Source organism: Alexandromys fortis, unplaced genomic scaffold (genome assembly GCF_014885135.2).
Source record: "Alexandromys fortis isolate MF-2015 unplaced genomic scaffold, M_Fortis_MF-2015_v1.1 scaffold_140, whole genome shotgun sequence".
Lineage (NCBI taxonomy): Eukaryota > Metazoa > Chordata > Mammalia > Rodentia > Cricetidae > Alexandromys > Alexandromys fortis.
The window spans coordinates 1442751-1464765 of record NW_026068048.1 but is presented as its reverse complement, the minus strand read 5'-3'; the positions used below and the strand labels follow the sequence as shown (position 1 = coordinate 1464765).

The following is a 22015-nucleotide window of genomic DNA, read 5'->3' as shown; positions in this document are numbered from 1 at the left end:
AAAAAAAAAGAAAAAAAAAGACAATGGTAAAGTAAATCACACAAGAAGTGAATGTCTCAAAAACAAACAAACAAAAAAACCCAAATCTGGACAACAAAGAAAAGAAACAAAACTTTCGGAGAGCTAGTTTTAAAAGGGAAGGGGTTGTGACCCAAACCTTGGTCCCTTTAACATAGCCAGTGCTCTTCCACCAAACCATCTTCTCAGCCCTCCATGCCTTCTAGTACAACAGGAGACAAAGCATATCCAGTCTGGCTCAGCCAAAGACAACGTTATCTTTAATTTATTATTATCATTGTATGTGGAGAGAGAAAGACAGAGACACAGGCAGACAGACAGACTGTGGGTGCATGTGGGTGTGACTGTGGGCATGCATATGCCACCGCAGACATTCGGAAGTCACTGTGTGTGTGTGTGTGTGTGTGTGTGTGTGGACGTGAACATGCCACAGTAGACATGTGAAGCCAGTTCTCCTCTCCCACCACAGGTTTCAGAGGTTGGACGCTGGTCCTCAGGGCTGTAGAGCAAGAAGCATTTCTACCTGCTCAGCCATCTCATTGTCCGTTCCACTGTGACTACAATGCCCCCCCACCAGGGGAAAAGGGAGAAACACAGGAAGTGGCCAAGCCGGGGCTCGTCTTGCCAGGCATTCTCCTGGTTTCTCCCTTTGGCCCTGACCTCTCTACAGGTAGCTCCTCCTAAGTGGCCCACACTGTTTTTACTTACTATCCCGGCTTTTAGCCACCAGCCTAACTGGTGTTCTTTTCCACCAGGCAAAAATTTCTGGATAAGTTCCTATCACGGAAAATACAAGGCTTATTAAGATATATACTCTTTCTCAATGCTAGTAAATCCAAGCTGAAACTAAAAACTGGTAACTGTGTGTTTAAACAATGACCTCATGAGCTCGGGAAACATACAAGGAAGGAGACAGTAGATATAGGAAGGCAATTCAAGAGGGCTGCGGGTGGCGGCATAGGGGAGGAAGGAAACTGTAGCTAAAATAATTGATAGTTTGTAAATTTTTAGACAGTAGGGAAATTTATAAATACCTAAACAGAAAAGATAAAAAAAAATAGCAAGAGATGGTAAGTCATTTGAGCTACATGATTCATAGAACAATGGCCACTAGAGAAAGAGAATGACACTCCCCTTTCTGTCACGTGGGGGACCAATAAGAGGATGGCGCTAAGAGAGGACTGGAGAGAAGGCGAGGCCGGAGGGGCTGGACACACTCCATGCTCCGTCAGAGGCCATCAGCCAGGGACAGTGCGCCCCGCGCCAGCGGGCCAGAGGTGCAGCTGACTCAGCAGCCAGATGCTGGATGACTGCCCCGGCGGCAGCCACTCACCTGGATAAAACCTGCTGGTCTCACTGCCCAAATCCACGGAGGCATCTCGTTCCTTTTCCAACACAGGGAACACACGTGGTTGATAAATGCAAAGGCCTGCATGTAAGATAAAACATAGGAAGAACCACATGATTAGAACTCCAAACTTTTTATCTGGTGCTTTGGTGATGAAGGAAGAGGGACAATGATGAGAAGGGCAAGGAGAAGGACAAAGCACTGTGGGAGGATGATGGACATGGAGGTCCCCAATGATGACAACCGTCTTTTCAAAACACAAAACAAACAAACAAACAAAAAAACCCAAAACAACAAAAAAAAAAACCAGTCTAGGGTGAAACTGAGCCTTACCTACTGAGACGAGGTGGCTGTAGTTCTCCAACATCACATCTCTGTACAAATGCCTCTGTTCCAGGGTCAGGCACGCCCATTCTTCCGGGGAGAAGTCTACAGCCACATCTCTGAACGTCATTACCTGCCATATGACAGCCCCAACATTAATGGTAAAACTTAAACAAATTATTTAGGTGGAAGGGAAATAAGGTGGCAAAGGCAGAGCAGGGAATGGGACACAGATGAGCGAAACCTGGAGCTGGCCACTGGTACGGGAGGGAAGGAGATGGAACTGTGGTCAGCCACGCCGAGAGCCTGCAGGCTCTAACACTGCTGCTTTGGGGGCTGAAGAGATGGCTCCGTCTGATGGCTCAGTGGCCAGGAGTGCTTGCTGCTCTTCGACAGGACCTGAGCTTGGTCAAGCACCCACACTGGGCACCATACTAGGTACCCACACTGTCCATAGCTCCGGGAGATCCGACACCCTCTTCTAACCTCCACTGGCATCTATACACACCATAGTCACAGAAGTGTACAGACATACACATTAAAGAAATAAACTGTCAAGACAAACTATTGCTCCGTCACAGCATCCTTATAGGTTTCTTATGAGGAACACCTGGACCAAAGGGAGGCAGCTCAGAGACATCCTAGAACTTTACGGTAGACATCATGGAGAGACTAGGCCTGTCTGGAACCCCTAACTCCAGATCGCTGTGTGATATTTTGTTTGTGTTCTCACAAATAAAGTGTGCCTGGAGATCAGAGGGCAGAGCTGGCCTCCAGTTAACCACAGAGGCCGGGCAGTGGTGGCACACACCTTGGATCCCAGCTCTTGGAAGGAGGAAGCAGGAAGATCAGGAGTTTAAGGCTACCCCGGCCAGCCTAAAAGAGAAACAGAGTCAGGAGGTGGTGACTGGCTCACACCTTGGATCCCAGCACGTGAGAGGCTCAAGGCTTTACTCTCAGCACTAGGGAGGTGGAAACAGGAATATAAGGCAGGTAGAGTCAGGAGCTCACCCCTTCAGTCTGAGGATTCAGAGGCAGAACTGCCCCCATCCGGCCTCAGGATTCATAGAGGTCAGAAGTTTCTGGTGGCAGCTGCTCTGCTTCTCTGACCTTTCAACTTTCACCCTCGATACCTGACTCTGAGTTTTTATTGTTAAAACTAATTAGGATCACACTTCACCAGACATATGTAAAACATGAGAAAATGTGGACATTTTACGGACCGCTATTTGTGTTGTTCTTTTAGGACAGGGTATTTTTAGTTCAATTTCTCATTGGTTTAAATTTAAAGAATTCTTTACCAATGTATTCTCCAAATCCCGTCTTTCTGAGCAGAATGTGCTGCTCCCTGAAGCAAGTGCCAACCAGGCAGCTTCCTGCGGATCCCCCGGTCTCTGCACACTCGGTGTTTCTGCCCTGACTTCTAAATGCACTGGAAAGTACCCTTTGCCAAGCAGCCCCGAATAGCACTGAGCACCGCAGTGCTCCCCAGTGCTCCTGTCTGTACCAGAGTGAGTGCAAACCTTCTGATGCTGTCTCTGAAATGGCACTCCAGGATGTGCTCTCTAGTGGTGTATTCCCCATTAGATGTGCGTTCAGGTCTAACACACAAGGGCCGCTGCCGGCCAAGGGCGAGATAAGGGACCCTCAGCTGAGGGGAGAGTGCCCGCAGGAGAAGCCCTGGGCTGCTCACAGCATTGCTGGCCTGGAATTGGCTCGGGTGAGTGGTTTCTGAACAAGTGACAAAAACATTCCCATGAGGAGAAAGGGGTTTTTGGGGGAAATACTAACTCACGTGGGCCATGATTTAAAACTCCTGGGTGTTGAGCAGTCCTCTTCTTGGTTCCGATCTTTATGAAGCCAACTCCTGAGGAAACAACACAATAAGGGGAATCGTGAGATCCCTGGCTATCCAGAGGCCTCTTCCATGGGTGGGGAAAGGCCACCTTCTTCCCTGCAGGAAGGTCCAGAGGGATTGTGATGAAATGCTGGCCCCACTACAAATCAAGAAAACTCCAACTAAAACAGGATGGAGCTTTCAGCCACTTAGTTGTGTCAAATATCATTCCATAGCTGGGCCGTGATGGCGCACACTTTAATCCCAGTACTGGGACGCAGAGGCAGGTGCATCTCTGTGAGTTCTAGACCAGCCTGGTCTACAAAGTGAATCCCAGGACAGCCAGGCTACACAGAGAAATCCTGTCTAGAAAAACAAACAAACAAAAAATCATTTCATAGATCAGAATATGAGACAAGGATATTCTGATTGAATCTAAATGTCTCCAAAAACTCTTCAAAGCTGGAGTGAGAAATCTTCAAGCGGAGTGGAGCTCTCCCACCAGAGCTACCTGGACTCCTCTGTTTGTCCACGGCATCCTCTTTTCTCCCGTCTCACAAACCTACTGAGTCGTTTTCACCTAGAGCATCTAAGAAGGGTCACCCCCTAAGCCTGCAGAGAGTTTTGAGGCTATAACACGCCTGCAAAAGCTCAGCATGCCCACGTATGTTCTGTCAGGGCGCTACAGACCTGGCACAGCCCCGCTGCTCTGCCAGTCCCCACCACCCTCAGTCTCCAACACGAGTCCTAGCTAGTGTGCTTTAGCCCGGGCCTCAGGTCTCATCTCTGCAGAGGGAAATCACTGCTCTCTTAGAACCTTCATTTTCACTTTATATGAATGAGCTTTGCCTGCATGTATGTCTACGCACCATGTGTGCCTGGCGCTCCCTGAGGCCAGGAGACAGCGTCAGTGTCCCTGGAACTGGAGTTGCACATGGTTATAAGCTGCCATGTGGGTGCTGGGAACTGAACCCAGGTCCTCTGCAAGAGCACTGAGTGCTCATAACCGCTGAGCCATCTCTTCAGTCAAGGACACTACGTTTTGAAAATGAGATATAAACTTAATTAGAGAAGGAGAAGAGGCAGGAGAGATGACTCAATAGTTAAGTGCACTGGCTGCTCTTGCAGAGGATTTCCAGCGGACCTGGGTTCGATTTCCAGCATCCATATGCTGGCTCACAGATACCTGTTAACTCCAGCATCAGGGGACTAGCCATCCTCTCTGTGGGCATTGCATGCACATAGTACACATACACATAAAATAAAAGTTAAAGAAGAAAAACAACAACAACCCCAGGCATGGTAGCGAGCACCTTTAATCTCATCACCCAGGAAGGAGAGGTAGGAGGACCTTTGTGTGAGTAGTCAGGCCCACATCTCAAGTTCTTGGCCAGTTGGAGCTACACAGCAAGACCCCGCCTCATGAATGAATGAATGAATGAATACATGGGAAAAAAGAAAACAAAAAACAAAGGCGGGGACTGGAGAGATGGGTCAGCAGTTAAGAGCACTGGCTGCTCTTCCAAAGATCCTGAGCTCAGTTCCCAGTAGCCCACAAGGTGGCTCACAACCATTTGTAATGAGATCTGGTGCCATCTTCTGGCCTGGCCTGGGGATACATGCAGACAGAACACTGTAAACATAATAAATAAATCTTAAAAAAAAAAAAAAAGGCAAGTGGGGGGGGAGGAGGCTGTGAGAGGGCAGAGCATGGGTACAGTGAGGCTCCTGAGGACTCTGCGTCCATTCTCCTGGGACACTAAGGGTTTCATGGTCATGACGGATCTTTGAGAGAAAAGCGAGGAGCTACTGAGCAGCTGTGGAGTGGGACACTTGGTGTTTGGGGGACAGAGGGACTTGAGAGTGACTATTCCACAGTTTGAAGGCAGAACGGTTCTAACCCCACATACCTCCTGAAGCCGTGGAGAAACATCAGAAATGAACAGAGCCTATGTGGACGCTTCAGCCACGAGAAATCCTCACTCTGTGAGGAGTGGGTCAAACACTGAACACAAGGTTCTAACAGAAAAGATAGGGCGGGTGGGTCTCCGTGAGTTCTAGGCCGGCCAGGGCTCCACAGTCAGACACTGTGTCAAACAACAACAACAAAGAGAGAGAGAAGGGGGAAAGGAAGGGAGATTCAAAGTGGCAAACCAGAACCACTGCAGACTGTAAGTGTACACCGATACCAGCTGTCTAAATGAAAGGACACGATGGTTCGGGGAGACGGCACAAAAGTCATCAGTACTGAAACATTCCCTAATAAAAGCATTAGATTAAAAAGCATGCAGAGGAGAGGCACTGGGGAGGCTCCTCTGCTGGGAACCAGGTGTGCTCGTGGTGCACACAGGCAAATGCTCTTGCATATCAAGTTATAAACAATACTTTAAAAACCATGAAGAGTTGTGCTAAAAAGGTCAACTGCCTGTAACCAAAAGGAAATTCTCATTTTAATAGACCTTCCATCCTGAAAAACTTAATGTGTGGAAAAGAATGAGAGCTTCAAGGACTATAGCCAGCCAAACTATTATTCATTTTTTAAATTAATTAACTTATTTTGTCTCATTATATATCCCTGGATGGCCTGGAGCTTACTAAGTAGACCAGGCAAGCCTCAAACGCACGGAGGTCGCCTGTTTGTGCCTCCAGAACACAGGGATCAGGGACCAAAGACTTGCGCCACCGTACCTGGCTCATCAATTTTTAAAGATACAAAGAGTAACCAGATGTGGACACATACCTGTAATCCCAAACTTAGGAGGCTGAAGCAGGAGAATCATTACGAAGTCAAGGCTAGCCTGGGCCACATAGGAAGATCCATTTTTAATGGGGGGGGGGCAAACTAGATATTGCTATGACATAAGAACTTTGAGACTCTTCTCAAAAGTACCTTCTGAAAAATATACTAGAGGCCACACAGAAACAAACAGAAAAAAAATCAGCAAAATAATTGCAATAGACTGAACACATTAAAATGTGAATCTACATGAAAAGCAAGGTGGGAGCTAGGGTGGCCAGCACCCTGAAGGGCCAGCACTGTGTTCTAGCCTCCTATACTCAACAGGGTGGACTTCTGAATAGGAGATACCGTGGGCTGGGAAACGTAATTCAGTGTGTGGAGTGCTGGCCCAGAATGCACCAAGCTCTTAGCATCGCCTAGACTAGCTGCGGCTCTCCCCATCTCTGCCAACACTGACAGAGAAAGCTCAGGGTGTTGTTTTCCTCTGCCTTCAATTTTCTCCTCATTTTGTGTCGCCCCCACGTCAACCCTTTAACATTGAAATTACTTTCCTTATTTGTTGTTATGCAAGGCAAGGTAAACTGGGAATTTTCCCGCCCAGTCAGCCAACCACTGACTGATCCTTTCTGCAAAAATGAACATGCCTCACTATACTTGAACATAGGAGCTCATGCCAGCGATCGTAACCTTTTTGAACACATGTTGTATGGCCCTGAACTGAGCATGCCTGGAAAGGGGTTTCATCCTGCCTTCATGAACCATGGCCCCAAAGCGCTTTCCTTCAGGTATCTGAATAGGTTCCTAGAGGGACTCACCATACTTTACCCCACTTCAAGGAAAAAAAAAAAAAAAAAGGAATAAGCCAAGCATTTTCCTTCATTTTCTGCAAATAATAAACGTTTCTCTGTCTTAGAAAATGGTACTCTAATAGCAACTTTAAGATTTTACTTTAAAAAAAATTTATTTATCTGGGTGGGTATTGTGAGCTTGAGCACTGGTACCCAGAGGCCACTGGGCATTTCGGAGCCTCTGAACCTGAAGGAGGTTGTAAGCCTCCTGTATGTGTGCTAGAAACTGAGCTTAAGACCTCTATGCAGAAGCGGGAAATGCTCTTAACAGCTGAACCATTTCTCCCGCCCTTATTATCATTTTAAAAGATTTGTGTGTGTGTGTGTGTGTGTGTGTGTGTGTATGTACATGAGAGCAGGTGCTGCGGCAGGAAGGTCCGTGTAGCTGGAGTTACAAGCGAGAACGCTGAGAACCAAGCTCAGATCCTCTCTGCAAAAGCAGATGCACTGGTAACCCCTGAACCGCTCCTGTCCCCTTCTCTACTCCTTTCATCTCCTAGTTGTGTTTCTGCCTTTTCTCTCGCCAGCATGTGAACACACCTCCTTCAGTTCCACCTGTGCTTCAGAAATGACAAAGTCGACCATTAAACACAAGCAGAACGTTCATTCTCAGTGTGCCAGGGCTGCTGTGCTACCATGTTCACACGTACCGCCAGGGGTATTTAAACTGTCCACTGAGTGTGACATCGCTTTCCATAACACACACACACACCCCACAGGGCAGGGCAATCGCCCACAGCTCTCATATTAATCCCAAGTATGCACCCCAAACCCCCAAGCTCCCATACTAACCCCAACTCTGTCAGCCCGGAACGCCACCACATCCTCTTCAGAACTCCACGCTCCGTAGGAAAGCCCTTCACCCCCAAACTCGGTTTCCATGGCCATTCTGATTCCAGTCCTTAAAATGACACTCGCTATACTCCACACACATCCTGGACGGTCCAAGGGATTCAGGCCTGAAGCCAAATGGGTTGGAACTCGCCGAAGTAGCTTGTTCACAGTGCACTCTGGGAAATGTAGTCCAACTCTGTATCGTCTTTAACAAAAGACTAGATCACAACTCTCAATTTACAGGCTCTGGCTTTAAACTCCATTACGTTCGTCGGCAGAGATCATCTCTCACACAACGCTAACAACTGTTCACGAGAGCGTCAGGAATTTCAGGTCACATTAAGATGGCCAATGTCGAGACCTGCATACTGCTGCTCTTCCTCGACTATGCAAACGAAGCCCCTTGCCACCTTAGGACCGGCAACATCCACGGGTGTGATTGTTTCTGGGAAATGTAGTCCTGTCCTCTGTTTGGGAGGTAGGCGAAACCGGCCTCAGAAAGATATCCAATAAATGCGCGGGGAGGGGGGGAGGGCACTGACAGACACACGGGTTGCTGCTGCTACAAGGTCTTGGAAAACAGCATCGTGCTAGAGGTGAGTTTGAACTGTCTCTACTCCAGCCTTAAACTGGCTGAATCACTACCTCGTATAACACGAGCACCTGCCTGCATTAGGCGGAAACATGAAAAGGGTAAATTTTACTTGGTGCCCGCCCCAGATCCCGGTGTCCTGCCTAAGAATCCGCGGAAATCCTACCTTGAACTCTGGTTTAGTACCTCTTCCATTCTCAAACAAACAGAAATACCTCAGTCTCACCTTCCAGGCAATCTCTTTAAATTTTTTATTTAGTTATCTATGTGTATGGGTGTTTTGCCTGCTTGTATGTCTGTGCCCCCGGAACTGGGGTTACAGGTAATTGAAGGTGGTGGGATTCAAACCCAGCTCCTCTGCAAGAGCTGCAAGTTGCTGAGCCATCTCTCCATCTCCTTCAACTTCCCTTAAATCTCGTGTTTTAAAGGCCTGATCATGGTAACATTATTGTTAGCAGGTATATCGATGCCATTCTAATTTGCTTAAGTCCTCAAAGAGGAGGAATGGTGACCAAAAGTTCACATCGATTAAAAGAGCACGCTTCTACGGAAATCTTGAAGGCAATGGTGTCCGCCCCTCAGAGACTACGTGCCCTATGTATGAGTCTCATTTGGCCGCTTCACTAAGAGCCCCCTCCACTGTTCTAGCCTCCCATCAGTCTCTCATTCAAACTAGATTCCACCAGTTCAGTGAAGTTATAATCTACCTGAGAGAGAACGACACAAGACCTGGATTTTAATTCAGGCACCAACTAATTAGCGGGCTCCGATTTATCCTGTTGGAGGCCAGCACGAGCTACAGTCCATCTCAAGCATAAACAAAAGCTACCACTTGACAACTGAGCTTGCTCTTTAATCACGCTATCTTATATACACATGGTTTATAGACGGTGGCCCGCACCTGTAATCTCAGCACTGGCAGCCTGGTCTCTGTGGTCAGCACAGTCCGAATAGCAAGTTCTTGACAGGGCTACACAGAGAGGCCACGTCTCAAAAGGAAAGGAGGGAGCGCTACAGCACTGAGTTTTCTAAACACTTCGAGGAGGAAAAGAGAGGACACTTGGCTGTCAATTCTGGATTACACTGACACACATGGCTGTGCTCCTCCGGCTCTCCGCACTGCTTCTCTCTGCAGCTTACTTTAGCTGTGCCTGATGTTGCTCTCCACAGCTAATCCCGTCTCTGGGGAGGACGGGGTGGTTCACACCTGCTATCTCAGTCGTTAAGAGGGATGGGGACTGCCTCCTGAAGGGTGACCAGGGCTAAACAGCAAGATCGCCAGTCTGAACAAACCCAATGAAAGAACAGAAACCACTTGAGTACTGGAGGTTGGAGACCCTGGAGTTCAGGTCAACCTTGGCTATAAAGAGACTTAGGAGGCCAGTCTGAAAAGCTGGCCTGTGTCTCCTCAAGAATTCTCGAAGGAAGAGTACCTGTCTGCTTAAAGGATCCTGGGCATGCCCCCGCCCCCAGCACACCTCACGGACAAAACACGCTGTGTTTAAAAAGTCATAATGCCTGCGGATTGCCTTCGCGCAATTATCTTAGGGAAAAATTAAATGCTAATTAGTTATCATCAGCTGTACCTTTTGCTCCCATAACGTACAGGAAGAAACACAATTACTAATCGTAATTTGAAAAGAGAATGAGGTTTGGGAGGCGTCAGATTTCTCTGTGATCTCAGTCACTCGCGCAGTGATCCATCCGGTCAACAAGACCCACAACAGCGCGCTCCACGCGCAAAGCGGCACAGCTTGACCCCAACTCTCTCTCGCTCACCGCACGGTTTTCTTACCTCGCAGTTTCTCTGCCGTTCAACTACCCCCGGACCCAGCCGCACACGTCATCTCCCCATGATCTTTCTCACACACACTCAGGGTTGCCATTGCGGACTCTGTCACCTAGAGCACGAGGCTAGCTTCCTCTTGGTCAAACAGCCCCGCCTGCTTTGGTTTCAGAACCTGGGGTCCCACATTCGCTTTCCCGACCCCAACTTCCAGCAGGAAGCCGAATTCGGAACAGCCTCCCTGGTCAGATTTCCGCCTGGGGATTGGATGACTCAGCCCACGCTAACCGCGCCCATCCGGTCACTGGCACGGTCTTGGACTACATTTCCCAGAAGACCGCGTGGTCCCGTTCGTCGCCCCTCGAGTGGCGGTCCCCTGGAAACTCACAATGCTGAGAGAGGGCTGGGTCCAAGAAAGACTGAACCATAGCAGTTAAATCTGCAAGGATAATTTTCTTGAAGTTGGTAAAGGAGCTTACTGCCAATCCTGATAACCTGCGTTCGATCCCCTGGGAAATACGGTGAAAGGCGAGAATCGACTTCTGCAAGTTGACTGCTGAATGCCACACGCAAAAATAATTATTTTTTTGTTTCTTTGTTTATAAAAAGGAGTATTGTAACATGCTCGGCACAGTGGGTCACGTCTTCAATTCCAGCATTCGGGAAGCTGGGGCAGGAGGAGCGCTACTCTGGGTTGTCTCTAAAAAGAAAGTATTGCCAATAGCCAACTGAGGGCTTACAGCCAACCAGCAGGAAAAGGAGTGAAGCACTGGACGAACTTAAGTATCAGTGAGAGGGGTTCTTACCATGGACTCCGGTAACCTCGAGGTGAAAAGCCGGGGAGGACGTCTAATGAAAATGAAAATGAGGGTTCAGAAGAAGCCGATCAAAGTCTGGTCTAGGGAACCCTTGTCAGCTGGGATTTCCTCACGATTCCGATGAACAACCGCACAATTGGTGTCCGCTGGCCAAGCCACAGCTTTGAGCCCAGACTTCGGGCGCCTTGCAGTTTCCTACACTACATTTCCCAGACTCCCCTCGGTCTTGTACTTCCCTCTCCTGAAAACCTCTTTTGAGGAATGGGCCGGATACTTAAACTAGTTTCGGGGAGAACTTAATTAGCTTCTTTGGGGATGACGAGGCGCCTTGGCGCCAAGGGTCTGGAAGGTCCAGCCCGGTGTGGAGCACCGAGGAACAAGCTGGCACAGGGGCATTGTGAGACGTGTGGTTTGTCATCGTGTGTCTGGGTGACAGCGAAGAGACTGTGAAGGCGGCAAGGATTGCTTGGTTGGTGATTATGACCACACACACTTCGTGCGAGCGGACTTTGCCGGGTCGTGCCTCCCTGAGTGTGCATTCCCCGGGCTTATGTGTTTGAGAGCATCTGGCAAGCTTTGGGGGAGTATAAGGTGCCTCCACTGAGAGGTGTGACTTACCCCCCAGTGTGCCTTTTCTACTTTGGGTGAGGTGTGGGGGGGGGGGCAGGTGCACGGCTGATAGGGATATAAACTCACATTCTCAAGCTTGCACGAGGACGTTGGTTATTGGGCCACCCTCGCAGGACTCCACCTTATTTTTTGAAACCATCTTTCACTGATTCAGCAAGGCTGACTAGAGGTCAGCAGTCCTCTGCCTTTGCCTCCTCAGCACGAGGCCGACAGGTGTGTGCCACCTCGCCCAGCTTTTTACATTTGTGCTGGGCTTCCAACCTCAGGCCCTCCTGCTTGTGGCACAAGCACTTTACCAACTGAGCCATCTCCTCCGTGCCAAGTCAGTCCCTTTCCGTTATACCGTTATACCGGTAGTGGACACAATAGAGTGAAGAACAGTGCTGCTTTCCGTAGCCATCCCTCAGGGTGATGTACTTCTGGGTGAACTGAACAGGGAGCACAGAGGATTTTCACGTAGAAGTTACAGAAGTTACAGTTACATTTCTCACCAATCAGGATTGTCACAAAGTTATTCCCAAATCTTAGCTTTCTGACTTTAATTTTATTATTTATTATGTATTTGTGTGTGTTTATGTGCATGTATGGGCAATTGAGTACAGTGCCTACGGAGACCAGGAGAGGGCACTGGATTCCCCTGGAGCTAGAGATCTAGGTGGCTGTGGGTGACCCAACATGGGTTCTGAGAACCACGGTTGAGTCTTTTGCAAGAGAGGTGTGTGCTTTTAATAACCACTGAACCCCTCCTTACATTTTTATTTGGAGGGGTGTTTTCTGAGACAGTGTCTCACTATGTAGCCAAGGCTAGCCTGGAACTTGCTATGTAGACCAGGCTGCCCTCAAAATCACAGAGATCTGCCTGCCTTTGCTTCCCAAACACTGGAATTAAAGTTGTGAGCCATCATACCTGGCAATTTATTTGAGATACAGGCTTACACCGTAGCCCAGACTGGACTGGACTCAGTACTCTTATTTCTGCTTCCCAAATACTTGGACTACAAGTATGGACCACTAATCTCAGCCTAGTTTTAACTTTAAAACAATGGAAATGTTTCATTTTTTTAAAATCGCTAGGCAGTGGTGGTGCATGATTTTAATCCCAGCACTCATGAAGCAGAGGCAGGTGGATATCTGTGATTTTGAGGCAAGCCTGGTCTACAGAGGGAATTCCAGGACAGTCAGAACTACACAGAGAAACCTGTCTCCAAAATAAGGTGAAAAGTGACGAAGACGCCAGACATCAATCTGTATCGTCTACGCGCATACATGCACGTATGAACATGCTCATATACACAAGGATTAAAAATAAGTCAGAAACAAAACATCAGTCCTTGAACATAGAAAATAACCAAAAAAAAAACCAGTCCTTAAAGATAGAAAATAACCAAATAAACCTAATTACAGATCATGATGTTTTAAGAACTACAATTTTGGCTATATCTGAACACAAGATCACAAATGTGGTCACATGCCCAGGCCAGAGGACAACCTCAGGTGCTGGCCTTGCTCTCCTGGTAGACAGCATCTCTGTTGTTTTCCTGCTGCAGGTGCCAAGCTTGTGAGCTTCCAGGAATTCTCTTGTCTCTGCCTCTCGTCTCCACTCAGAAAGATTGGGATTACCGGCGTGTGTGCTATGGCCCCGCTGTTACACGGTCCTGGGATGCCAACAGCACGCATACAGCAAGTGCTTTTGCCACCATGGAGCCATCTCCCCAGCCCTTGACTACCACGTTAGTGACTTCCCTGCTGCGTTCACAATGCCTGTGTGTAAATGTGGGTGTGTGCACTCCACGACAAAGGTCAGAGGACAATCTTAGGGGTCAGGTTTCTCCTTCTACCTCTATAGGGGTTCACGTTGTCAGACGCACTAGGCACTGCTTCTATCTTATCTCACTGGCCCTTCAGTGAGTATTTAAGCACAGCGATGCAAAGCAAACTTTGGCTTCATTCCGGATTATTAGCGAAGCTGGCTTTACACGCAGCACTTCATGTGTCTTCCAGAACAATGGCTGTATTGTGAGAGAATCAAAAAATTGCTATAAAGAAAATGAGGACAAAGTTTAAGATAGAGACATTAAATCTGAAGTATTTATATGAACTCAGTATCATTTCCCAAGACAAAAACTTTTAGTTGTGGAACATCAATACAGATACACGCAGGACCTGTGCACAGTGTGAATTCTCACAAACCGAATACATCTGCCATCAGCACCCAAACCAAGTGACCAGACATGCTGTCCTCGGAACCCCCCCTCCCCCGCTGTTTCTCTCATTACTACTCCTGGGCAGCCCACCCCACCCCAACCACTATCCTGCCTTCTAACTACATAAAAGTATCAACTTTTGTACTTACTATAGAGGGGATCATAGACTATGGTTGTTTGTTTTTTATGACAGCGTCTCTAGCCTGGTGGTGATGGTAGCTCACACCTTTAATTCTAGCACTTGGGAAGCAGAGGCAAGCAGATCTCTCTGAGTTTGAGACTAGCCTGGTCTACAGATTTCAAGGATATCCAGGGTTATACAGAGAAACCCTTTCTCAAAAACAAAACAAACAAAGCAAAGAAAGGGTCTCCTGTAGCCCAGGCTGAGCTTGAGCTGCCTCTGTGGCCAAGGCTGACCTTAAACTCCTGAACCTCCTGTTTCTACCTCTCAAGTCCTGTGGTTTTAGGCGTGTGCCACTGTGCCTCATACGCAGTGCTGGGGATCAAACCCAGGACTCCTGCATGCTAAACGAGCGCTCTACCAGCTGAGCTACAGTCCAGCCCAGGAAAGCCGTCTTTTATGTCTGCTTATTTTGCTCAGAATTGTGCTGTTAGGGGGTGTATTTGTATTGTTGCCCATATGAACACTTGTATTGTTCCTTAGGGTTAAAACTCCCAACTGCTGCAGAAGAGAATCAGGCCAATATGCAGACCCTGGAACCGGGTGCCACACCCTGGGAAGGGACCTGTGTGTGCATTGGTGGCATAAGATGGAAACTTCCCACTAGTGTAGTCTTCTATTTCACGTTAGCAGTATTTACTAATTGCTAATGTCTCACACACTCAGAGGCACTGAGCGACAGTGCACTGCAAATAACTATGTTAGGATGTGGGATTCCCCTCTGTCTGCTGTGAATACCATTGGTTAATAAACAAACTGTCTTGGGCCTGCATAGAGCAGAATAGCGGTAGGCAGGAAAACTGAACTGAATGCTGGGAGAAAGGAGGTAGAGTCAAGGAGAAAAGAAACTTTGCTGGTAAGCCACGACCTCGTAGTGATACACAGATTAATGGAGATGGGTTAAATTAATAAGTAAGAGTTAGCCAATAAGAAGCTAGAGCTAATGGTCCAAGCAGTAGTTTAAATAATATAGTTTCTGTGTGATTATTTCGGGAGTCTGGGCGACCAGGAAATGAGCAAGCGGCCTCCTACAAAAAGATTAAGTAGTTAAATAAGTCCGAATTATTTCATTCTGATGAGATTTTAGTTTCGTTTTCCAAAAAAGTACGGATTCTAATACACAGTATACAATATTCTCACTTAACTATGGTACTCTTTTAAAAATTCATCACCCAGTAGCCAAAAGTGGAGGTGCATGCCTGTAATCGCAGCATTAAGGAGGCGGAAGCAGACAGTGAATTTGGAGCAGACCAGTGAGAACCTATCTCCAAAGCAGAAAGAAAGGAAGGAAGGAAGGGGGAGTTGGGGAAGGGAAGGGAAGGGAAGGGAAGGGAAGGGAAGGGAAAGGAAGGGAAGGGAAGGGAAGGGAAGGGAAGGAAGAGAGCAAAACACTACCAATATGTTTCCTAGAAATTCGTCTCAAATATGATCAAGTTTCAGATCTTATTTGAGAAGATTTGGATTATCGTACCATGCAGACCCCAGTATGCAAAAAGCCTTGTCGGGAATAAAGACACCTGAGTTTGCTTCTATTTTACTTTATGGTAGAAAGGTCAACTGTGTGACACAGTACAGAAGCTCATGAGAGTGGTCACAGGCAAATCATCTGCTTGACATCACCATCCATAAAAAAGTCTTTATTACTGATAAAAAGTAATTTTAAAATGTTCATAAGTTTGCAAACACAATTCACTTCGCTCTTAAATATGTAGAAAACTTTAAAAGCACAAAAGGATTGTGAAGGCCTGGACTAGATAATACTCTTTTTACTTAAATGTTTTTAATTGTTGTTGGTGGTCTCACTGTGTAGCCCTGGCTGGCCTGGAACTTGTTATGTAGACTAGGTTGGCTTGAACTCAGATTCACCTGCCTGTTTCCCAGGACGGAGGTTCTTGTGTGTGCATGTCTCTGTGTCATGCGCCTGTGCGAGAGGTCAGAGGGGACTCGGCATTAGCCAGGTCTACCTTACTTTTTGAGCAGGGTCTCTCACTATCTGGGTCCAGCTAGACTGGTTAGCCAGCAAACTCCAGGATCCGTCCATCCTCACTCCCCCCTCCTGCCCCGAGCTGACATCACAGCATGCTTGCCTCATCCCCGAGTTCATCCTGAGCAGCCAGGAACTAAGACTTCAAAGTCTTGTATTTTACACTAAATCTTGTTATAATTTGGAGGGGCCACATACCTCGACTTGAAGTTGCTAGTGACACCATATCAAATCACGTGGGTCTAGTCCATGAACTTCCAGATTGAGTTCAGGGCACTGCTTTCCCCTGCAGACTTCCTGTCTTGTTTACACATTTGCTCAACTCATGATCTAAGAATTCTCAGTGTGTCTGACCTATGTCTTTCAAGTCTTTTTCAATATTCAAAAAGTGCTACCTCTTTTTCTAATGTCACTTTGCTGGTTGAGCCAAGTAGAGCCGAGTGGTGGTGATGCAGGCTTCTAATCCTTAGCACTGGGAGAGGGGGGCAAGAGGCAGGTAGATCACTGTGAGTTCAAGGCCAGCCTGGTCCACAGAGCAAGTTCCAGGACAGGCCCCAACACTACAGAGAAACCCTGTTCTTTGCTTCTTGTTTTACCAGGAAATCTGTCCCCTTCCTTCCTTTCTCTAAACTGGCAGTTAGGGCTGTATGGTTTAGAGGTTCAGCGCTCAGCAAGGTGTCGTTGTTGTAGCTGTCACGCTGGAACAGCCTGACCTATTCACTACCCAGTTCAAGCCAGTCTACCACTCAATGGCCTTTACCACTAGAGCTTCTGTCCTGATGCTGCGACCTTTAATACCATCATAACCATAAATTATTTTCATTGCTACTTCATAACTGTGATTTTGCTACTGTTATGGATTATGAATACCTGTTTTCCAATGGTCTTAGGTGACCCCTGTGAAAGGGCTGCTCGACCTCCAAAGGGGTTGTGACCCACAGGTGGAGAACCACTGCTCTAGGTCACTTTGCTATGTTCTGCCTGAGTCTGCTGAAAATCTCTAATTAAGAACTGTACCTCAACAACTTTCAGTAGCTTTGAGACATGGTTTATACAGAAGTTCTTTTTATTTATTAATTTTCAAGATGAATTGGTGCCCCGGCTATGCCCTTAGGTGTACGGTACAGGCATTCACTCCTTCTGTGAAGCGCCATTCTAGAGAGAAGTTCCTAAAATTTAACACCTTTTTCCTCTGATTGAAACTTTTCATGCCTTCACTTGTGTGCAAGAAGAAAAAAAGGATTAAAACCCTTTTCTTCTAGAATTTTCTAATGCCCCCTATCATATTTGCAACGGAAGGGTTCTTCAAAGGATGCCTAAGAATTCTTGTGAATTCGCTGGTGGTAGGTGAGGTGCGAGTGCTGTCTGAAGGCCTTCTTACACTCGGTGCATTTGTACGGTTTCTCGCCAGAATGGATTCTCTGATGCTGGATTAGTGACGAGTGGAGCCGAAAGGCTTTCCCGCACTCCTGGCAGTCGTACGGTTTCTCCCCCGTGTGGATGCTCTGATGTTGAGTAAGCTGCGAGAGCAGTCGGAAAGTTTTCTCACACTCCAAACATTTGTACGGCTTCTCACCAAAATGGATACTCTGGTGTTGCGTCAGCTGGGAGAAGAGCCGAAAGGCCTTCCCGCATTCCTTGCAGTCGTACGGCTTCTCCCCGACGTGAATACCCTGGTGGGAGATGAGCTCCGAGTACCGGCGGAAGAACTTCCGGCACTCCTTACACTCGTACGGCTTCTCCCCGGTGTGGATCCTCTGGTGGAGCGTCAGATGGTAGCCGCGGCTGAAGCTCTTCCCGCACTCGTTGCAGTCAAAGGGCTTCTCGCCCGTGTGGATCCGCTCGTGCAAGGTGAGCTGCTGTCGCACGCGGAAGGCTTTCCCACACTCCGCACAGCTGTACGGCTTCTCTCCCGTGTGCAGTTTGTGATGCAGCCGCAGGCCCGTGCTGCACAGGAAAGTCTGGCCACACTCGTCGCACCTGTAGCTGGTGCCGGCACTGCTGAGCCTCTGGTGCCGGGTAAGGTGCGCGTACTGGCGGAAGGTCTTCCCGCACTGCCTGCACTCGTAGGGCTTCTCGCCCGTGTGGATCCTCTGGTGGAGACTAAGCTGCCCCCGCACGCGGAAGGCCTTCCCGCACTCTCGACACTCATACGGCTTCTCGCCGACTTGACTTTTCTGGTGTCCGCGGAGGTCTGAGCTGCACGTGAAGATCTCTGTGCACTTCTTGCATTCGTAGAGCTTGTCAGATGTGTGAATCCTCTGGTGTCGGCTGAGGTGGGCGCACTGTCGGAAGGCTTTTCCGCATTCTTTACATTCGTAGGGTTTCTCACCGGTGTGGATTCTCTGATGGAAAGTAAGCTGCTGGCGAACTCTGAAAGCCTTTCCACACTCCCCACACCGGTAGGGCTTTTCTCTGCTTTTTTTCTGATAGAGACCAACAGATGACCGTTTTCGGTACAGAGGTCTTTTTCCAGGGGTGGGTTTTGTCATTTGCCTGGAATATACTCTATGAGAACTCTCTTGCTCTTCAAACATTTTATATTCAAATTCTTCCCCATAAAAGGAGTCTTCGAGGCCATGCCTTTTAATTCTTCGCATTATTTCCCATGGAGATAAATTGATTTCATGAGTACTATTTTCTTGAAATAACACCTTACTGCTATACCTAGATTCCAGATCTGGAAAAAAAAAAAAAAGATAAACACATGACACTCTCCCAATCTGGATGAAATAAACAGATACAAGTTTTAAAAACAGAAACCAAAAACAACAGAAAGCAAGCTTAAACCAGACGTGACGGCATGTCTGCCCCCAGCACTCCAGAGGCTGAGGAGGATGCTTTAGTTACACGTGCAGGTACACAGGCAGGCCAGCTTGAGCTACATCGCAAGCGTTTGGCTCAAGACAAGGAAAACAAAACAAGACAAAACCAGCAGCTAAATCAGCTAAATAGCCCCCCTAAAATCACGTGTTTTGAAAATTAAAAAGTCTAAGAGGGATAGGAGATGCTGAGATCAGGTTATTTGGATATAGATCAAAGTTTGAGAATCTCTACTTAAAATATCTTTTTGAATTGTATGCATCTCGTGTGTGTTAGCTTGCATGAGTTTATGTGCATCCAGATGTGCAGGAGCCCATGGAGGCCAGAGTCCGTTGTGAGCTGCCGTGTGGGTTCTGCAAAGGATGCAGGATGGTTAGGAAGCACTCTTACACGCTGAGGCACTTCTCCAGCCTCACTACCTACAGTTTTTAACGATGTGTCTCTTAAGCAGAGTAAGTATATTTCCCCGTGAACAGCATGGCCTGTGTTTACCATATGCGAATTGTTATCCCCTTTGCTCCTTGTAGCTCTACCGCACTTGCTTCCTTTCCACTTCTGAAAACAGGGAATGGAGAGGTGACTCAGCAGCTAAGGGAATTTGCTGCACCCTGCAGAGGACCTGTGTTCTGTTCCCAGCACCCACATGGCTCACAACAGTCTCTAATCCCTTCTGGCCTCTGCAGGCATGAGCGAGGCACACACACACACACACACACACACAGAGGTATATATGTCAGCAAAACGAGTACATAAATACATACAAACACATTCATATTTCTAAAGTTTGATAAATTTTTATCTTGTCATCTGCCTTGATTTTCCTTGAGACAGGGTTTCATTCATGTCGGCTAGGCTGGCCTTGAACTTAGCACATTACCAAAGATGGCCGTAAGCTTTCTGATCTCCCTAGTACAGGGTTACAGGTGTGTGCCACCATACCTGGTTTTATGTGGTGGAGGGGATCTAACCCAGGGCTTTGTGCATAGTAGGGAAGCAGTCTATTAACTGAATGACATCCCCAGCCCAAGAGCTCAATATTTTTTAAAATAAAAGTATTTTAAAAAAGAATTTATGTCATATAGCAACATTATCTGTAACATGCCCAACCTGGAAGCTCTCATCAAGAGAAAAACAACTAAGGAAATGATGTCATACAATTACAGCACTGAACCGAGACTGGGCAATCCGCAACTACAAGCAACCATGAGGATCAATTCTCCAAGCGCACCAGTGAGTAAACAAAGTCAAATGTGCACGTGCGCGCACACACACACACACACATACACACAATTGAAAATAAAAAGGCTGTGGAGTGGCGGCACACACCTTTAATCCCAGCACTCAGGAGACAGACGATCTCAGTGAGCTCGGGGACAGCATAGTGAGCTTCAACCAGGCTACAGGATGAGACCTAGTCTTCAAATAATATTAATTCGTGCACATTGCATTGCTGGAGATGTAAGCGCAGTTAAGGAGGCCTTAAAGACGGATGGGAAACAGGCCATCAGGGATTCTGCCCAGGGCTGTGGTGGAGCGCCTGGGTGGCTTCCATCCTCAGCACCAGCACACACAAACAAACAACAAACAAGCCAAAGCCGCCTTTATGAATAAAGCATACTTTGTGTGCTGCAAGGCCTGGGAGTTGAGGGACCTGACGCTCGCGCGATCCCATCTTTAGCCAACCAGAGCCTCTTCAGTTGGTTGTTTTCGTACTCTCTCTCCTACAATTCCCTCACTCTGGACCCTGCACCTCACTCTAATCCTCCATATCATTAACCTAATCACTTTTCTTCTAGTACTTACAAGGTTACTTTTTCCAGATAAAGTTTCACTATGTGGCCCTGGCAAGCCTGGAACCTGTTATTAAACTAGGCTGGCCTCGAGTTTCCAGAAATCCACCTGCCTCCTAGGAGCTGGGACTAAAGAACCACATCCCTGGTCATTCCAGGATATTAATAAACCATTTATTTTTTGTTTTATATGGTTGTGTGGTCAGACGGTAAGGCCATGGTTCAACAGACGCTCAACCACTAAGCGACGCCCCTAACACAAGCATGTACTTATTTATTTTTCAACTTTTATATTAATTTTGCCTGTATGTATGTTTGTGTACCGTGTGCATATATATCCTTGAAGGCCAGAAAAGGCCACATATCCCCTGGAATGGAAGTTGCAGATGGCTGTGAGCCACAGTGTGAGTGCCGGACACCAAACCCAGCGCCTGTGTATTAACCATCAGTGCTCTTAATCCCCACTTGTTGCATGACTTCATTACAAATATAAGCTCCATAAGATGAAAACAATAATTACGTACATAAAAACTGAAATGCAAGTGGTCACAGTGGCACACACCTGTAGTCCCAGACAGGAGACGATCTGAGACCAGAGGATGAGGAATTCACAGGCCGCCTCATTACACAGTAAGACCCTGTCTCAGAAAAGAAAATGCAGGCTGCTGAGATGGCTCAGCAGTTAAGGGCTCTTGGCTGCTGAAGAGGACCAGAGTTCCAGGCCCAACCCAGACATGGTGGTTCATGGCCACCTGAAACCCCAGTCTCCAGGGGATCTGGTGCCTTTTTATGGACATCAGACATGCAAGCGATGCACACACAAACATACCAGCAAAGTAGCTACACAACGGTTCTTAAGGAGTGTGGGATAAACTAAAGGATTATCTACAAAGAAATTAGATATAAAACACAGGAAGAATATTCTCACTAGACAAGAAAGCTTTCCCTTATGGAGAAGGCAGGAAAACGAGAGAGAAGAAACAAATGGCAATCTGGCATAGAAGATATGTCATTCGTGACTCATTCGTAAAAGACCTAAGTTTTCTTTCCAAGTTTAATGTCTCTTCCCCATCAGCACCTAAGAGTGCGTCCTCCAACCTTCCCCATCAGCATCTAAGAGTGCGTCCCAGCCTTCCCCATCAGCACCTAAGAGTGCATCCTCCAGCCTTCCCCATCAGTACCTAAGAGTGTGTCCTCCAGCCTTCCCCATCAGTACCTAAGAGTGCGTCCTCCAGCCTTCCCCATCAGTATCTAAGAG

At 47.4% G+C, this 22015-nt stretch overlaps 2 protein-coding genes across 16 annotated transcripts in view; both read right to left on the bottom strand.

Moving 5' to 3' along the window:
* Positions 1–11780, bottom strand: part of LOC126486709 (zinc finger protein 345-like) — a 16273-nt gene extending 4493 nt beyond the window's left edge. The window contains exons 1-6 of one of the 10 annotated variants that reach the window (XM_050119085.1): positions 10337–10577; positions 7908–8016; positions 3486–3557; positions 2502–2566; positions 1700–1823; positions 1352–1447 (exon numbers count right to left, since the gene is read on the bottom strand). In XM_050119085.1, the coding sequence (XP_049975042.1) occupies positions 1352–1447; positions 1700–1820 (217 nt within the window). In that variant the 5' untranslated portion in view covers positions 1821–1823; positions 2502–2566; positions 3486–3557; positions 7908–8016; positions 10337–10577. Of the gene's footprint in view, positions 1–1351; positions 1448–1699; positions 1824–2501; positions 2567–3481; positions 3558–4396; positions 4563–7907; positions 8017–10336; positions 10578–11133 lie in introns of those variants that run through there. The other 9 variants (XM_050119087.1, XM_050119080.1, XM_050119086.1 and 6 more) reach the window with 9 other exon arrangements.
* Positions 11781–15920: 4140 nt separating this feature from the next.
* Positions 15921–22015, bottom strand: part of LOC126486711 (zinc finger protein 30) — a 14336-nt gene continuing 8241 nt past the window's right edge. For 4 of the 6 annotated variants that reach the window (XM_050119103.1, XM_050119101.1, XM_050119104.1 and 1 more), the window contains one exon: positions 15922–18824. In XM_050119103.1, coding sequence (XP_049975060.1) covers positions 17461–18824 — 1364 coding nt within the window. In that variant the 3' untranslated portion in view covers positions 15922–17460. Of the gene's footprint in view, positions 18825–22015 lie in introns of all 6 variants that reach the window. The other 2 variants (XM_050119107.1, XM_050119106.1) reach the window with 2 other exon arrangements.